Raw genomic sequence first — 19,908 nt, forward strand, 5'->3', positions numbered from 1 at the left:
TACTAGTAGTATACTTGTAAGTGTACTATTTCAAACTCCTTGGTACTAAATTGGCCCACTTTCTAGTATATAAAAGTATACTTTTAAGTATACTTTAAGTATAACAGTAGTAAACTTTGAGTACAAAACTAGTTTACAACAAAGTTGTTAGCTTGTACTGCAACGACACTAAAAGTGAACTTATAGGTATACTGATAGTTAAATACTTGTAGTAGCATTTTTAGTACACTTTGAAGTATAGTCTCAGTAAACTACTAGCTTAGTAGTTTTATACTGAAAGTATACTCGTGTTTTTTAAGTGAACTTTACATCATACTTTAAGTATAACTATAAATACTTTAAGTATATACTATGTATGTACTTATATAGGGATATTTAGGTATTAATTTTTATATATTTTGTTATATGAATATCTGAACATACAAAACATCAAAAGAAAGAACAGAATATCTGCTTGTAAACAAAAACATTTTATTCTAGCTTCATGCATTCTTTTTTTTTTAAAACACTTGAATGTGGGTAAGTTTCATAAATAAAAAATAAAGAAATAAACAACATTTTGAACAAAAAGCTGAAAAAAGAATTGGATTCAGAATTATAATCAAAACATAGATGGAGTCGACCAACACCCCAAAGCTTGAGAGTCATTATTATCTCTTCATTGGTCGACATTTTATTCCGTAACGTTACACAGTTTTGACGCGTTGATGTTTTATGTCTGATGATCTGTTAGATTACATGTGGAAGCATCTGTTGGCTCGGCTTCTTCTTCACTTGTGTTTTTTTGGAAATTCTGTACAGAAGATGTGTACTAGCGCCCCCTACCATATAACAATGAAAACACGGATTCTAGGAGCACAATAGCTCAAATATATTTAGACTTTTTCGAAGTATAAGTCAAGTATAATAAAAAGTCATTTTTTAGGCCATTTCTGAGAAGTACATGAAAAGTAGACTAAAAGTATACTTTCCTATTATTAATTTAAAAGAAGTATAATAATAGCACACTTGAATAAACTACTTTTTCGTAAAGGAAGGTTGGGCACGCCTGGTTTAAATGGTCTTCTTTATGTGCAGCTACCCTACTTAAACTCAGCAGACAGCAGCCCATACAGAACAGCAGTTTTGTGAGGAGACTGTTAGCATCGGCCACCTTCGAGCAAGATTCAGTTCCTGTAAAGGGTCAGTTAATACAAGGCCTTCCATGTGGTCTGATGGTTAGGATTCGGCCCGCTCACTGCCATGGGCCGGGTTCAATTCCCAGTCAGGTAATGTGATTTTGTCATTCAATGGTGAGTGTAATGCAAAACAGGATCTGTTTCCAAAAGCATCATTAGCCAACTACGGTCACAAGTTCTGTTAAACTCTGTTGCTAACAATGGAACTTGCGACCATAGTTAGTTTTTTGAAACGCACCCCTGCAAGGGTTTCCTGTACCAGGAGTCCAGTCTGGTCCTGTGGGAAACCCAGGAGTCCAAGGGACGTTTTGCTTCTAGAAGCAGCTCAGCACCGGTGTAGTGCACAGGACCTCGTGGGTCTTCTGTGCTCGGCTGAACCCGTTTGTGACGTCACGTGCTGCAGAATTTCTACCTGTTGCAACAAACAATATGTTAAAAATAAAAAGGCCTTTTGCACAAACAACTAGACTAAGGTCGCATTTACATTGGTTCAAATGACCCAATTCCAATTTTTTCCCTCCCAGGTGGTACAGATCGGATACGACCCACAAACATGTAAGCAGGAAAAATCACGTGGATTCCAATATTCTCTGATCAGTTTCAGGTCTTATTCATATGTGTCCCTGGAGCACAAAAGCAGTCATGAGTAACACAGGTATATTTGTAGCAATAGCCAACAATACATTGTATGGCTCAAAATTATACATTTCTCTTTTATGACAAAAATCATTAGGATATTAAGATCATGTTCCATGAAGATATTTTGTAAATTTCTTACCATAAATATATCAAAACTTAATTTTTGATTAGTAATATGCATTGCTAAGAACTTCATTTGAACAACTTTAAAGGAGATTTTCTCAATATTTAGATTTTTTTGCACCCTCAGATTCCAGATTTTCTAATAGTTGTATCTCAGACAAATATTGTCCTATCATAACAAACCATACATCAATGGAAAGATTATTTATTCAGCTTTCATGTTGACTCCTGAAAAAATTTACTCTTATGACTGGTTTTGTGGTCCAGGGTCACATATGGGGATATAAATCTGATATGAATTGGATACGAGTATTTGTGTGCATGCCCTAACACCTTAATAAATCACCACTCTTCTGCTGGAGGTTTTGACAGTTCTTTATTTCCCTTTTATAAGGTGGATGGATCCCTGCATATATATATTTATATACAATATATATATACAAGAACTTGCTATATTGGAGAGCTACACCAAGAAGGGGAGAAGGTAACATCATAAACAACACTGACAGGTCATCAAAGAAAGAGGGGAATGAGAAGATGTCTAACAGCACAACCGGATGACTCTGAATGAGAAAGCAAGGGTGTCGATCGATCGCAACCAAGAACCTGACCTAATAACCTAACAAAACAAACTCAAACCAAAAACAAACAACAACACAGATTTCACCCACAGTGTATTTTAAATAGGTTTAGTGGAGAACCATTTACCATAAATATTCTTAAGGAACCAAGATATATAAAAAAGTGATTTATCAACAACAACAAAACATCGTTAGTCTCTCTTTTTAAATGTATTCTTTCTTTTCATTCTCTGCTTGACTCATTTTTCCCTCTCCAAGGCTGACTTCTCCACATGCCTTGTTTCACAAAGGAAAAATGATCCAAGCCCAAAAGATACAAGTTAGTATAATACTAACAAACGATTGAACAGCACAATCAACGCATCACAAAATGAACCCACGGACACACAACAGCAAAACACATTGTCATTATCTTCATCCAAGAAACGAGTCTTCTTCGGTTCTCCTCTTCAGAACTTTATCAGCACGAGTAATGATCATCATAACCATCAGAATAACTTCACAGTGTGGTAGAAAGTGAGGTGAGAGCAGGAGAGCTTTGTAGCCGTTCACATCAGGAGAATTCAAACAAGGTTATAATAAACAGAATTAGGAAACCCAATAGTTCATAGATAAGTATACAAAAATCGCCACATTTAGGTGCTTGTCTTTCCCATCACACTGCTCTGGGAAGGCATTGATTGGCTAGAAATGGGACTAGATGGTCCAAGGTATCGTTCAGATGAGAGAGTATGGCCAGATGCTGACAGAAGTGACCTGACATGGTGTTTTCTCATCAGGGAAAGCGGATTGTAGCCAGCAGAGTAATGTGTAAGCGGCGGCTTTTTCTCTCGAAGCGGTTAGGTTCGTTGCCGCAATGCCCGTCTCTTCCTGTTGTAGTAGTGATGTAGGCCGGTCTGTCTGGAGTAATTCATCATGTAGTTTTGTTTACGGGTGCTGTGAAGAGGAAAGCAGACAGCGGTTTAACAATGCGAGGAAAGAGTTCTCGTGCGCAATCGCTATTCTAATTCGGAACTAGGCTTCTTTAAGAAATCACATAGCACTGAATCCACAAACTACAGAATCAAACAGATCGTTCACTCGTAACCTCAAACACTGTCATCGTTTCATTTCATGGTCTTTTGGAGCTAGTGCATCGTAATTGTTTGGTAAGTGACAAAGACAACAATTCGGTTTTGAGTGAAGACATCTAGAGTAGTGCTTGAGGTTGGAGCTTGAGGACAGACTGACAGATGGAAAAAGATCAAGAGACCAAACGTAATAACAGCGAGAGGTTGTGAAGAGGACAGACAGACAGAGTCAAAAAATGTGGAAAAAATTCTGAGAGTTGCTATTGCTTAGCCTGTCATTGCCTCTTCTGTCCGTCAGGTTGGGACCAATGAGCCAGGAACGCAGCCAGGACAGGAATGGGCGTCTGCAAAGCATGAAGGGACAGGAGGGTGGGAGATGGTGCTGTGATGAGGGTGAAGGACCGGTGAAAGGGATCTGTGCTTATCTGTGAGTCTCTGGACTACTGGAGATACAGCCACGACACACAACGTTAGCAATGGCTTATGAACAAATACAATCACAATTAATGGACCTGGGATGGGGGAACCGGCTCTTTACCAAGCATGCACACACATGTAATGTTTGACTGCATTTTAATCGTATTAGGGTTTTGGCAACATCATAATACACGTTAAAAACATTAAAGCAACTTTGTTACTATGTTAAATATTTTGGAAACCCAGTTCATTTTGTGAAGCAGTACTTTTTAGGTTACCAGACGAATTTTTTTTTAAACTGCAGGTTGCATATGCAAGCCATTTTCTTTATTAAAAGACTGAGTTTCACAATGACATGGCACACTAACTTTTCCATTCATTCCACTCCTCCAGGCAGCTTCAAGTTGTATAACGACAGAGATGAGATTAAAGGAATAGTTCACCCAAAAAGGACCGTTTTGTCACTCACCCTCATGTCGTCCCAAACCTGTATGAGCTTCTCTCTTATGTTGAACACAAAGGAAGATATTTTGAAGAATTCTGGTGATCAAACAGTTGATGGTCCCCACTGATTTTCTTAGTATTTCTTTTTCTACTATGTTTGGTTCGTCAAAATTCTTCAAAATATCTTCTTTTGTGTCCAACATAAGAAAGAAATTTATACAGGTTTGGGACCACATGAGGGTGAGTAAATGATGACAAAATGTTCATTTTTGGACCACGACCACAGACCACGATAGGACGCATTGTGGGAACTGACTCCCCGATGGTGTGAAGTGTGATCACTGTGTAAATTAAGGTTCAGAAAAGAATGGCTTCTTTCTCTCCATTCTCAAGTCATCTGGGGGTGGTGATGGCGCAGTGGATAAGACACATGCCTTTGGTGTGAGAGACCCGGGTTCGAATCCACTATGAGACACCAATGTGTCCCTGAGCAAGACACTTAACCCCTAGTTGCTCCAGAGGCGTGCGACCTCTGACATATATAGCAATTGTAAGTCGCTTTGGATAAAAGCGTCAGCTAAATGAATAAATGTAAATGTAAATGTAATCTGTTCACCCTGTTCAGAGTATCTACATCATTGCCACTTTTGCCCTTGGATGTTCGAGTTGTGTCCAGAAGGGTTCACTCTTATATACTCAGTATCCATTTTTTAGGGACAGCTGTACATCTGCATGCTAATGCAAGTGTCTAATCAGCCAATCATGATTCAGGGTATTCTGGGGGCAAAGAGTGTCCGACCCAGAATTAGAAAGGCGCACATGATAAAGTGACCAGTGAGCGTACGTTGAGTCTTTCATTTTACTTCTACACTATTTTGCTTTATGTTGGCTTGAGTACATCCTTTGGCATACAGTGTTGTGCTTGGTTTGTTTCTGACACTTCAGCTGTATATAGGAAGGGTTATTACTATAGACTGTAAACAAAATGGACATAGTGTCCGTGATGCCACCCATAGGTTTCTGAAGAGCATTTTTGAAGCTCAAAATGCGCGGAACCGGCCGTTGCCATCTTAGCTGCGCATCACTCCCGGATGATCGAAAATGGGCAAAAAGGCGGGACGTGGGTGGAGCTGGTTGCTGAAACCACACCCACCTAGCACGACAGCAGCGGCAATCCACCTGTCACTCAAGTGGCCATGCCCTTAATTATGCAGACATTTAAGGCTTAATATAATTTAAACGGATGAGTTATAAAAGAAATTCACCCCCTCACAGTTGTCATGAAGGACATAATTAGCTATATAGTCCAAAATAATTTTTTTAACCAGGCTGTAAACATGTTTTTTTCTGCTGTAAAGTTGGGCATTTTCTATGAGATTGACTCCCTTTTGCAGCCAGCCTCTAGAGGCCAGTTAACGAATTACAGTTTAAGTCACTTCCGTGTTGGTTTCACAAGAGAGACCGGAAGGTTGCCACTTGGTTATTACTGTAACATTCTCCAGTGACCTGGATGACTGATTTGACCTGTCTCTGGCCATAATATTTTCAAGCATATGATTACTGTACAAAACCAAAAACGAAATGATAGATCTCTATTGGGAGACATTAGCCTCCAGTTGTGTAGAGGAAAGAGTCTTTAGATTAGATGGGTAGGATACAGGGGATAACAACAATGGAAACAACAGACAGTTTGACATGCACACAGTACTGGGCAAAAACAATATGTCACACTAAAGCAAAAGATATCATCTTAAAATAAAAATGTTGACTTTTTTCACAGAACTGTATATTGACACACTGTTATAACTTTAGTTTCAGTGCTTCTTGAAATTTGGTCCTACTGATTTAACAGCTGTTGCATATTCTTCAAGATGACAATGTATTGCTAACAGCTAATGAACGTGCTGTGCTGCATTTGCAATTTTAATTGATTTACCTAAATTATAATGAACTTTAGTTAACTTTTTCATGTGCTGTTTCCTTTATTTTTTCCACCTGTATGGGGTGATGAGGTCTACAGTGATGTACAAGAAAGGTTCAATGAGGGAAGACCAAAGGCAGGGAACACTGGTGCATTCTGGGAACAGCAAAGCACTTACCTGACACTACAGCCATGCCATAGGGAGCAGAATACAGAAGAGAGGAAAGGTTATAAGATGCAGGACAGGGCTGTTGCTGGCTTGCACAAAGGTCTGGGGGTGGAAGAACCCTGACCTGCACCAGCAGTAGCAGAGCAACGGAAGGAATGCAGTGCCAACAGAGTTGAAAGTTAGGAGTGAAAACAGCGGGGTTCCAAAGAGGAGCACACATTTAAGTGGAGGTCAGGAAAGGGAAAGGTTATTGCAGAACAGCGGAGGATGGTGGAGGCAGACGGGTGAGTGGAGGGTACATGTGGAGGGCAGTGATGAGAGAGAGAGAGAGAGAGAGAGAGAGAGACCAGACCTTGAGTGAGAGAGACGGGGACTTAGGTGTGTGTAGGATGAGAACGGGGAGTATTTAATGTCTATCAGCAATGCAGCGCTATGTAGAAACTATGCTATTAATAATGAGTGTACTTCATTATAAGCCTAACAGGTGAATTTCCTGGCAAATCTAAGCACTTTTCTCACAGGTGTCAGCTTGCTGGAAGATTTTACTGATGTGAAGGAGAAATTATTATCATAAGGCTGGTTTGATGTCTGCAGGCTGGAGTACTCACAGAATGACTTCCACATGGTCAAGAGCCCATTGATCGTGCCCTGTGCCCTCGTGCCGCAGCTGCCACCATCGCAACTGTACCCCTCTGACACGAGCCTCACTGCAACAGAGAAACCACCACACCAATCAATACTCTTCCATAGTGATGCTGTTACAATCACTACGAGCTCCGCTAGAGGGCACTCTATCCTGTACCTTTGCCATTCACCCCGGATTCCATTTCCCATAATCCTTTGCCTGGACTCATCAAATCTCATCATCAGTTCACAACTGTCTCATATTAAGAGGACTATAAAGATTGCACTCACACACACACACACACACACCGCTGTTTATTGTTAGCCTGTAATATTTCCTTGTACACATGTTTTCTTGCCTTGCCTTTGTATTTTTGATCTTGGACTGTTTGCCTGGTTTTTGCTGCCTGCCCTGACCTTTGCCTGTTTTTGGATTACTCTTTTGCCTCTGCCTTGCATTATATGACCTTTGCCTGTTTTTGGATTACTCGTTTGTCTTTGCCTTGGATTATATTGTGTTCTGGAGTTCGACCCTGCCTGTCTGACTACATTTTAAATAAATCCTGCATGTGGATCCACACCTCACTTGTCACGAGTCCCTCATGTTACAGATGCAGTCCAGATGTAAGTCAGAAGAACATTTTGGTACAATTTTAAATCTTAAAGGGGTCATTGGATGCCCATTTTACACAAGTTGATATGATTCTTTAGGGTCTTAATAAAAGTTCTGTAAAATACTGTGGTTAAAATTTCTCAATGGTAGTGTAACAAAACACTTTCTTTACCCTGTCAAAATCAGCTCTGTCTTTAGAACGCTGATCTAGTCCATGTTACATTAAACATAGTCCATTAGCCAGTGACCCTTCTGAGGCAAACAGGTACAGTGCATGTTATGTATGAATGTAACTGAAACACTGAAAAGCCCATGGATCAGCTCCATCAAAGCCACAGATTCTGCATTTCCAGAAACAGAATGACATCTCCAAGTTCAACACTTACCCCATGCCCAGAGTGGATGAACTGATGGGCTGCCTAGGTAAGGTCCATATAAACATAATAGACAGCAGGCAGAAAGGATGACAAACGTCTAAGTTCCCTTTCCACACATTTTCATTTGAATGGGATTTAATGTGATAGTAACAGCACGCCCACAAGGCTACTGACTCCAACAAACAGATATACCTTTTGCCTTTAAGACTCCACCATCTTTTGGGAAGAGCAAGGGGTGTTAACACGAGCACATTGTGACTCCAATAACATGAACTGCTTTGTTCCCCCTGATTCCCCCAGGAAAAACAAGTACCTAACTTACCTGATCATGCAGCTGAGATAGGAGAGAAGGCCTGAATACACTTTTTACATTTTACTTGCTCTAGTGTCAAATGAGTGTGCAAGACCTTCTAAAACTTGCTAAGTCATGTTTGCAGACTCACAGTGGGATGTTGTAGGACACTCTCTGGGCTTTGATGAAATCTTTTGGCTGGTGTTGAGCAATGACGTGCCAACTAACTCCGTTATTGACGCTGTACTGGAGAAGCACGGCCCGGTCGACTGTATCCGCCTGATCCAGTACAGCGTTACAGCTGTCCGTTTGCGACACGCTGCCTATCTGCAGCACGAACATGATCTTACTGGAGGAGAGAGATGTGGAGAGGATGGTGACAGATTGCATTAATGACTGAAATGAGCAAGAAAACCAAAGGATGTCTTGAAGAGTTTTTTTGCTTTACCTAGCACGGGTCAGATCCAGAGGTCTAGTGATGGCTTGTCTGATCTTGCAGCCGTTGAAATACAGCGAGTCACCGTGAGCGTGAGGAGAGAGCTGACCACATCCGCTGCCCACGCCACCACCCTGAATCAAGCTCCAGCTCTCCTGAGACACCGAACCAGACTCAAAGTTATCCTTTATCGAGCTGGGCAGCTCACTGCTGGACAAAGAACAGTCATCACCTGAGAAAGAGAAAAGCTGTTCCTGTTTGTTCTGTTGTAAACTTCACGGAATCACAGAGCTATAGAAAATTGACGCCCACCGTGATAGCCTTCATCACAGATGCAGACGGGTCCGCTGGTACAGTAGCCGTGACCGCTGCACAGTCCAGGACACGCTTCCCCGATGTACACGTGATCCACGGCCCAGCTGTAGCGCTCGCCAGAGGCCTCGTGCTGGATCCAGCGAAACTGTGTCGCACTGAACACATGAAGGAGAGTCCGATATTTATAGACATGTGCATTAATGCCTGAAAACCTGAAACTGTCTTATGGATAAGTCCTTTTAACTACTAACTACCTCCACACATCATAATGATAATGCAATAGGGATGTAATGCTATTATCAATATTGTGGTATCGCAATAGCTGTCTCGATATTATCGTGTTCACATGACGATATGAAACGATAGGTCTTCCGGGCAAAAAGTGTAGACTTTTAAAATATATTTAAAGTTGAATGCAGTGAACTCATTTATTGCATGTGCTGCTGTGAGTTTAGCACGTGTTAGGGAACGCAACAGCCACAGTTAGGCTTTATTTTCACATTCACATAATTCCCAACATTTTAATGGGCAGATGATTACAGCATTTCACTAGATTTGTAGTAAGACGCGTTTTTGTAAGCCTGTTTTCACTGAAGCTGAAGTTTTCCTTCAAGATAAAAGCTCTACTGCCGTTTCCATCAAAATAAAAGCTTAAAAGTGCAGAATGAATTACTGACAGCTAGCGGTTTAAATGCAGTCCAAATTCAAAATATCTCTTTCAAGTGTAGAAATTAGTGAGAGAGTGAGTGAGTGAAGTGACATACTGCCAAGTATGGTGACCCATACTTGGAATTCGTGCTCTGCATTTAACCCATCCAACATGAACACACACACACCGTGAACACACACCCGGAGCAGTGGGCAGCATTTATGCTGCAGCGCCCGGGGAGCAGTTGGGGGTTTGGTGCCTTGCTCAAGGGAACCTCAGTCGTGGTATTGAGGGTGGAGAGAGTGCTGGACATTCACTCCCCCCACCTACAATTCCTGCCGGCCCGAGACTCGAACCCACAACCTTTGTATTACGAGTCCGACTCGCTAACCATTAGGCCACGACTTCCCTAAGTTAGGCAAGAAGTATTGTATTTTCCCTACTGTAGAGTAAAGCAAAAATAATATAGCTATGATATATTCATTTTCATTTATTTTACAGTGCAATTGTTTTACAATATATAGGTATTACTTGTCATAGGAATGACAATAATATAAAATTGTTAATATTAATATACTGTAATTTATTTGGCTTCCGGTGTGAATGTAATTTAGACTGCGACAGTATACCACAACTAAAAGGAGGGTTGAGTCCCCCTTAAAGTACAGGTACAAGTCAATTCACTGACTTTTTTCTGACTAGTTAAGAACATGGGTTGGAGCTCTTCATTTTGAGCTCTTCATTAAGAGCATTAGATGGAATAATTTAACTTTAAAAAGTACAAGATTTTCTTTTTTTCCCCAAGTCTTCATTTGTCTTTTTTTAAATATCGCAATAAATATCGTATCATGGACTTCATATCGTTATATTATCATATCTTAACATTTTGATATTTTTTCATTCCTATAATGCAATCTCTCAAAAAGACCATTTAAGGGATCATTTAGGGAGCCTATAACGCATACCCAGATGACACATGGTCAGGCAGCTGAATGGTGACTCTGGTCCACACTGAACTGTTGACAGGACTGTAGATAGTGGACTCGTGGAACTGGAAAGGTGAGCAGCCCACATTGTTGACAGAAGAAGGGAGACAGGCGGACTGGACTAACTGCCACACGTCTGACCTGTGGAAGAAAGGAACTTCATTACTAGACAACATATTACCACTTGCTTTCTTTTTCCACTCCCCTTTCTCTTTCTCACAAGATAACTGTGCGTTCGACACTATAGACCATGACACACTCATATATCGATTCCAAAACTATACTGGTATTCAAGGGCAGGCTTTAAGATGGTTTAGATCCTACCTGTCCGATCACTACCACTTTGTTCATTTAAATGGAGAGTCATCACAATTATCACCAGTAAAGTATGGAGTATCACAAGGATCTGTCCTAGGTCCTCTGCTATTTTCAATATACATGTTGCCTCTTGTTAATATTATTAGAAAATACGGGATTAGTTTTCATTGTTATGCTGATGATACTAAACTATATATCTCAACAAGACCAGATGAAACTTCTCAACTATCTAAGCTAATAGATTGTGTAAAAAATGTAAAAGATTGGATGACCAATAATTTCCTCCTATTAAATTCAGATAAAACAGAGATATACAACGGACAGTTAGGACTGCTGAGAGAATTATCGGTGCCCCTCTGCCCAGCCTCCAAGAACTTTACACCTCCAGAGTGAGGAAAAGGGCTAAGAAAGTCACTCTGGACCCCTCACACCCAGCTCACTCTCTCTTTGTACTGTTGCCCTCTGGCCGGCGCTACAGATCACTGAGCACCAGAACAGCCAGACACAAGAACAGTTTTTTCCCCCAGGCCGTATCCCACCTGAACAACACATAACACACCCCGGTACTGTACATCTGTAAATAACCCATCAAACCTTCATCTGTACATAGGACACATGCACATTCACAGTTCTGTCTATGGTCATGTCTCTTTTCTGTATATTTTTATTTTTATTACTATTGTTATCCTTAATCATTGTATATTCTCTTCATTAGTGTTCTTTATCACCTTAATTATATGTTGTCTGCACTATGTTTGTACTTTCTGTACTGGTAGCTCATAACACCAAGACAAATTCCTTGTGTGTGCAAACACACTTGGCAATAAAGCTCTTTCTGATTCTGATTCTGATTCTGAGATATAACGTATTGGACCAAAAAACAGTACATAGAATCTCTTTGATTACAATTTGCAACTAGACGGATGCACTGTTACGTCCTCTAAAGTAAAAAATCTGGGTGTTATATCAGACAGCAACTTGTCCTTTGAAAATCATATTTCCCATGTTACAAAAACAGCATTCTTCCATCTCAGGAACATTGCTAAGCTTCGAAGCATGCTACCTGTTTCTGATGCAGAAAAGCTAGTTCATGCATTCATGACCTCTAGACTGTACTATTGTAATGCACTGCTAGCTGGTTGTCCTGCATCTTCAATAAACAAGCTACAGATACCAAAATGCAGCGGCTAGAGTTCTTACCAGGTCAAGAAAATATGATCATATTACCCCAATTTTACAGTCTCTGCACTGGCTACCTATTCAGTTCTGTATCATTTACAAAATATTATTACTTGCCTATAAGGCCCTAAATGGTTTAGCTCCTGCGTACCTAACTTGTCTTCTACCACGCTATAATCCAACCCGCTCCCTAAGGTCGCAAAACTCTGGACTTTTGGTAGTACCTAGGATAGCAAAGTCCACTAAAGAAGGTAGAGCTTTTTCACATTTGGCTCCCAAACTCTGGAATAGCCTTCCTGATAACGTTCGGGGTTCAGACACACTCTCTCTGTTTAAATCTAGATTAAAGACACATCTCTTTAGCCAAGCATTCACATAATGCATCTTATAATCTTGTACTGCAGTTATATCTGATCAAATGTACATTACTATTATTCTTTAGCTTGGGTTGAACAAATCATATTTGCTTAGATGGAACAGCAGCTACGCTAATTATGTCTCTATTTGTTTCTCTGTTGATTAACATCCCGTGGTAACTAGGAATGACAGAAGCTTCAGTCTGGATCCAACCCTTAAATGATCTGAGATGACTGAACACCTGAGAAAAGATAATGCTAACCCCTCAGAGGATGCCAAAGCTCAGACAACATACAGAATTACCAAATTTTGCCATAAGTGAAATATATTAAGGTTCTGCAATATATTTAAAATATTTTGTGGAAAGTTAATTTCCTGTAGAGCTGCTTTGCAACGATTTGTATCGTAAAAAGCACTATACAAATAAACTGGAACTTGAACTGTCATTGACACTGGGCTTTGAAAATAGATCAGGGTGTCCAATCCTGCGCCTTCAGGGCCATTGTCCTGCAGAGCTCAGCTCCAACCCCAATTAAACACACCTGAACCAAGTTCTTCAGGATTACTAGAATCTTCCAGGTAGTTGCTGGGACAAGTTGAAGCTAAATTCTGCAGGACCAGGATTGAACATCCATGCAATAGATAAAACGAGGAGAAAGTTACATACAGATAATCTTGCAAAAATAAAGGAGTGAAGGAGGCTTCACATGCACATCTGTTGTCTGTACTCACCTGGCATCCTTCCTGTATTGTAAAAGCACTGAATGACGGTCATCACATCGGTCTGCCTCACAGCCAACCACAATCTAAAGTGGACAAAGACCAGACTCACTGTATATCTGTGTGTTTCTGTGTGAAAGCTGAATGATCTCAAACAGGGGTGGTAATAGGTTGAGTAGATATCCAGGGCTTAGCCTAGAGACATCCATGTGTCAGAATACATGGGATAAACTTATAAATGTAAGTATAATTAAACATGCAGGGCTCAATACACTTATTTTTGGCACTTGTACATGCATTTACACTGCACACAAAAATTTAATAAATAATGTTATAAATATAAAACGTGGACTATATAAATATGAAATGAGAGAAAAAAATAGAATTATACTTTTAAATATGAAACTAAAATTGCCAGTAGTCTTAATAAGTGAGTCACTGAGTCATTAATTCAATAAATTCTTTCAAAACGGCTGATTCATTCAGGAATGAAGGAACACTCATTCATATCTCACATGCTATTTAGCATGGATAGTATGAACATTGGGACGCAAGGTAAGAAATCGTTTTTACGAATGGATCGGTGAATCATTGAATCAACCAATTTGTTTAAAAACGCAAAATTCATTCAGTAAGGAAACACTGCTGTGTGTTGCTGCAGAGATGCACAACATGGCTTTGTTTGCAACCATTTTTGTTAGTGAAATAGAGCAAAAAAGGCAATATTGTCTCTACAATTTAAGACATTTAATATTTGTTGCCTTGACACAAAGAAAAGTTTGCCACTGACCATGCATGCTGAACAAACCGTTCATATAATTGCTCCAAATCCGTGTGTGTCTATGGAAGACTGCATATAATTATGTGATTAAATATCTATATTTGTTGCTTCACAGTGACAGTTCTCAGTAACAAATAACCTAATTTGACAAATGGCGAGATCGGTATTATGATGTGTACAGTGCTTGGTAATAAAACATTCAGGGGTTCAGCCCCCTTAGCGCCGCCTCTGATCTCAAACATCTTGTGCTCAAACCTTGAACTGTAAGATGTATCCAGGCTGAACAATGAGTTCTCGGGTCGCCAGGATATTGTGCGACCCGTCTTGGTTCTTGTTGGGCCAATACAAGTGGAACGACGGGTTTCCGCAGAAGCCGGCCGTACGGACAGCATTGGGATAGAAGCTCCAACTCTCTTCGTGAGAGACACCCTCTGGAAGAAGGAGAACATTAGTGCAGCTCTATAATATGGACAGTAGCTCATTTAATTTCATGGTTCCAGGATCATATTTCACTGCTCCAGACTTCAGGATATCGCAGTGCCACTGATGATAGTGGAGTAACACGTGACTCACCGTCATCAAAGGTGTCCAGGAGGGTGCTGGGGTTGATGTCAGAGCCTCCCACGAGGATGTTGTCTAAAGCCCACTGAGCGCGCTCCGCACTCGACCGGACCAGGCCCGACAGCAGCGAGAACGGCTGCCACCATCGCAGGCGTGTGGCGTTGGTCAGCGCTGTCTCTGGCAGCACGATGTAATCTCTCCTCACTGATATGTACTTCAGATAGTCCATCTCATGGAGCAATGTCCAAGACACACCTTACAGAGGGAACAACTCAATCAATTTATATGACTTGTGTTTTCATAAAAGGAAAGATGAGAATGATTTTGCATTTGTGTTATTATTAAAGAAACATACCTCCATCAGTAGAATAATCCAATAACACACCCTCTTTCCGACAGGTTGGACGATGACACAGAGTAATGTTCTCCTCGCTGCCGATTTTAGCCCAGTACTCCACAAACCTGAACAGCAGCACAGCCATATGTTATTAATATGAGGATACACACAGATTTTGGCAGCATTAAGAATAGCATTTAATTAGAATAGGGATGTTCATTTCGGTTATTTCTCCTAACTGACAACCGACGCTCGTTTATTATCCGCGTCACCCTTTAGCGCCATTTTGGAGAGTATCACAACGTATGCGTGTGCTTTGATCTGAACGTTAACAACGAATGTGTCAGCGTGCGTGGTGCTGCTGACAGAACAGATACTCTCCAAAATGGCGCCAGGGTGACGCAGAGGAGATGAATTGTTGAATAAAGTCATTATTTTTGTTTTCTTTGCACACAAAAAGTATTCTCGTAGCTTCATACAATTCCGATTGAACCACTGATGTCACATGGGCTACTTTGATGATGTTTTTGGTACCTTTCTGGGCCTTGAACGTGTAAGGACCCTTGCTGTCTATGGAGGATCAGAAAGCTCTCAGAAATTAATCAAAAATATCTTAACTTGTGTTAAGACCTGCAAATTCACATCACGTGAAGCCATGTGACCAACAGCAGATCGATACGTCACAGCATGACCTCATAACTGAATTAAAAGAACATAAATTTAAAACTGCGGCACTGTAAGAAATTGGAGTAGATTGTATATTTTTACATTTTAGATGTATTATAATTTGTTATGTGTTGAATTTAAGTTTTTAAAAAGACGCTACATGTCATATCAAGACCGTTGCAGCATGCTCAAAGTCTAGTGTGACCGCGGCTTAAAGGCCTTTGATGTCTGTGAGACCATGAAGGGTTTGACATACAGTATGGTATGTGTGTGGCAGAACTTAGAAAGAAACATGCTCAGTGTAGTTACTTTGTCCCACGCAGGTCCAGATCACTGGTGACCGCCTGTCTGGCCTCTGCACCATTGAAGTACAGAGCCGTTCCCTCCACCAGCACCCTGCAGTTGGTACAGGGGTATCCACCTTCCAGCATCTGCCACTGTGGCCCGCGGGCCCCGTCCCAGTCAAAGCGCTCCTTCAGAGACGCCTGCTGGGGACACAAGGAAAGCCTGATGTTTGCAGAGCTTGCGTTCACATGTGTGTAGTGTTGTCAAAAGTACCGACCTTCATACTAGTTGGTACTGAAATTTTAAAAACGTCCATTTCCCGCTAAGATCTGAGCGATGTTGAGCCGATTCTTAAACAGCGCTGATTGGTCATAGTGTTCACACGCTCAAGAGATAGGACTGTGATCGGCTACAATGATCATGGTTTCACGCTCTTCACCGAGCAGAGCGCTTACACAGAAACACACGGGAGCATTTGAGAGCTGCGTTTAAGAATCGGCTCAACATCGCTCAGATCTTAGCGGGAAATGGACGTTTTAAAATTTCAGTACCAATTGGTACCGAAGTCGGTATTTTTGACAACACTACATGTCTGCTGTGTGGCACTGGGCTCTGGTTTACCTTCAGCGTGGTGCTGGCGTAGCAGTTGGGTCCAGTGAAGCCCGGGTCACAGAGACAGTGCTGGTCCAGACAGTCTCCATGACCTCCACAGTGGTTTTCACAAGCAGGTCCGATGTAGAAGTTCTCCACCGCCCACTGTGTATCTGAATGCCTCTGATAGAAGCGGAAGCGCACCGTTCTGTGAACGACACCAGAATATCCATCACTCATCTGAAGATAATAGAGAACTCCCTTCCCTACATGTGCAAAAAAGACTTTTCAAAGCATATAAAACTGGTTTATTCTCCTGTCTGAACACATCACATCTCCTTGAGAAATGACTCTAGCATTGGAAGAACTCAGCAACTGAGCAGTGTTCTAAAAAGCAGTGTCTGCTATATCTCACGTGTCTGCGAGACTGTCTGGTAGAGGATAAACCGCTCGCTTCCAGCCGTCGGCCGGGAAGAACACAGACGGCTGCGACACCTGCCCGGCACAGCGAGGATCTGCAGGTAAACACTGAAGTACCAGGTACTTCCAGGTCACACCGAAGTTCACGGAGTACTGGACGTGAACCTGTCTCTCTGCAGGCTTCTCCGGCACACTGCAGCCAACCGCAATCTAACAAACAACACACATACTTATCCATCTGCGTTCACAAATAATCACAATTATGACAACAACCCGCCATAGAAACCGATGCCTAAACAAATGAGTGATTGACGGAGAGCATGCGTGCATCAGTGAGAGTTTACCTTGAACTGCATGACCCAGCCTTTGGCAGGAACTATGTCATGTGTGACGGCATAAACTTCCTGTCCATCTGTGTTGCCGCACACCATGACGCCGTCTGGAGAGCTGCAGAAACGCTTCACGGAGCAATCTTCAGAAAACAGCCAGTGATCGCTTACTGAAATGAAAGAAATTCAGATGAATATAGAAAAGAAGTGAGAATAAGAATGAGTTACGGTTACAGTGATCCTGTACCTTTGACTGATGGAGGTTTGCACTGCACATGTAAAAATAATTTAGAAAGACAAACATCCACATAGATATATAATACAACACAATAGTTTGATGGCTTGATCCAAAAAAAAAACTAAAAAACTAAAAATAAAACATGCAATGTAAAATTAGTTTGATTTTTCCCCTCTAAGACCCATTTCTCAATATTTAGGTACATTTTTCAGAACTCTTCACACACAGTGAGCACAGCAGCATCTACAGTCAAACCAAAAATTATTCAGACACCAGATATAATTTTTGAGATATTTACTATTCAGACACTTTGACCTGATCATGTTTTGCTGAAGTGTTTTTCTTTAATTGCTAAAGTGATGTTTCTCCACCACAGACTGGACAAAATGAAGCATTGCTTGGTGATTGGTTGAGCTAAATTGGTTTTATCTTACTTTACTTACTTTACTTTTGTCATTTAGCAGACGCTTTTGTCCAAAGCGACTTACAAATAAGAAAAAGTAACTAAAACTAAAAGTTACAACTCTATAAATACTATATACCCACATATTTAAGAAAATAAAGAAATTAAATAAAATTGACACATACATATAACAACATTTCAATAATAAACATATAAATGAAAAAACTAAAATAAAAGCGATACTTCTATCCCTTGCCGGTGTCCCAGCCCGGTGGAGTCGCACGGTAGAGTTGATGGTCTTTACACTCTTTACATTTACTTTTGTCATTTAGCAGACGCTTTTGTCCAAATCTAATTGTGTTTTTAAATTTAACAACTGATTATTCAACCCAATTCATTACACACCTTTCTATCAATGTTATCTGACATTATCAAGATCAATTTGTTCTGACGCAGTTTAACTCTGAGTTCTTCTCATATTTTATTACCATTTTCTAAACTATAGTGAATAAACCGTGATAATGTGAGAAGTGTTGAAGGTGTCTGAATAATGTTTAGTTTAACTGTATGGGGCTAAACTGTGACTATTTCCATTGCATTGGCACTAAATTCATTCAGTGAATGAATCTCTCAAATTACATTGAAATATAATAGAAATTAAAAAAATGAAATAGTATCACAAACATTATATGTAGCTGAACACCAACAGTGTTAGTATTTCAATTTCATTGCCATCTGTATACAGTGCCCTCCACTAATATTGGCACCCACTGTAAATATGAGCAAAGGGCGGCTGTGAAAATAAATCTGCATTTGTTTATCCTTTTGATCTTTCATTCAAAATATTCACAAAATTCTAACCTTTCATTGAAGTAAAACAATTCACGTGGAAAATCTCATTGTGAAATAAATGCTTTCTCTGGTTCATGTTGGCCACAATTATTGGCACCCAATTATTGCCTCGTCCTTTTCCCAAGATAACAGCTCTGAGTTTTCTCCTATAATGTCTGAAGAGTTTGGAGAACACCTGATAAGAGATCAGAGACCATTTTCTTCATCCAGAATCTCTCCAGATTCACAGCTTCTTCTCTTCAGTTCACCTCACTCATTGTCTACAGGGTTCAGGTCAGAGGACTGGAAGGCCATGGCAGAAGCTTCATTTTGAGCTCAGTGAGCTTCTGTGTTTATTTTGGATCATTGCTCTGGTGGAAGATCCAAACACGGCCCATTATGAGATTTCCAACAGAGGCAGTCAGGTTTAGATATTTTATCTGTTGGTATTTGATAGAATACATGATGCCATGCGTCTAAACAAGAAATCCAGGGGCCTGTTTCATAAAACATGTTTACCAAATAAGCCAGGCTTATTTCAGTTAGTCTGACTTATTTTTAACCAAATCAACTGGCAAAAGGTCAGACTAACTGAAATAAACCTGGCTTATTTGGTAAACTTGTTTTATGAAACAGGCCCCAGGACCTCCAGCAGAAATATAGGCCCAAAACCTCAAAAATACAGCAGTATATTTCATTGTACACATGGGGTACTTTTTTATCCCTGTGTTCACCAAACCCATCTTGAGTGTTTGCTGCTAAAAAGCTCATTTTTTAGTTTCATCTGACCATAGAGGCCAGTCCCATTTATAGGTTTTGGATGAGCGACGAGAATTTTTCTTGAATCCCTCCCGAACAACATGTGGTGATGTAGGGGCCGTTTGATATATTTTTTTAGGTTTCTGACCCCAAGACTCAACTAATCTCTGCAGTTCTCCAGCTGTGATGCTCGGTGAGTCTTTGGCCACTCAAACTCTCCTCCTCAGCATGCATTAGGACGATATAGACACACGTCCTCCTCCAGGCAGATCTGTAACGTCTTTAGTTGATTGGAATCT

The 19,908-nt window shown here is 40.6% G+C and overlaps 1 protein-coding gene across 1 annotated transcript in view; it reads right to left on the minus strand.

Annotated features, from left to right (window-relative positions):
• Positions 1–458: 458 nt before the first annotated feature.
• reln (reelin) overlaps positions 459–19,908 on the minus strand; it is a 135,069-nt gene continuing 115,619 nt past the window's right edge. Inside the window, exons 51-64 of the mRNA XM_079447181.1 lie at positions 17,394–17,548; positions 17,045–17,259; positions 16,660–16,837; positions 16,063–16,238; positions 15,106–15,212; positions 14,763–15,005; positions 14,445–14,620; positions 13,421–13,494; positions 10,814–10,975; positions 9,197–9,354; positions 8,897–9,116; positions 8,600–8,797; positions 7,151–7,249; positions 459–3,457 (exon numbers count right to left, since the gene is read on the minus strand). Of these exons, the coding sequence (XP_079303307.1) occupies positions 3,361–3,457; positions 7,151–7,249; positions 8,600–8,797; positions 8,897–9,116; positions 9,197–9,354; positions 10,814–10,975; positions 13,421–13,494; positions 14,445–14,620; positions 14,763–15,005; positions 15,106–15,212; positions 16,063–16,238; positions 16,660–16,837; positions 17,045–17,259; positions 17,394–17,548 (2,258 nt within the window). The 3' untranslated portion in view covers positions 459–3,360. The remainder of the gene's footprint in view (positions 3,458–7,150; positions 7,250–8,599; positions 8,798–8,896; positions 9,117–9,196; positions 9,355–10,813; positions 10,976–13,420; positions 13,495–14,444; positions 14,621–14,762; positions 15,006–15,105; positions 15,213–16,062; positions 16,239–16,659; positions 16,838–17,044; positions 17,260–17,393; positions 17,549–19,908) is intronic.

The sequence above is a fragment of the Barbus barbus genome, assembly GCF_936440315.1.
Source record: "Barbus barbus genome assembly, chromosome: 22".
NCBI lineage: Eukaryota > Metazoa > Chordata > Actinopteri > Cypriniformes > Cyprinidae > Barbus > Barbus barbus.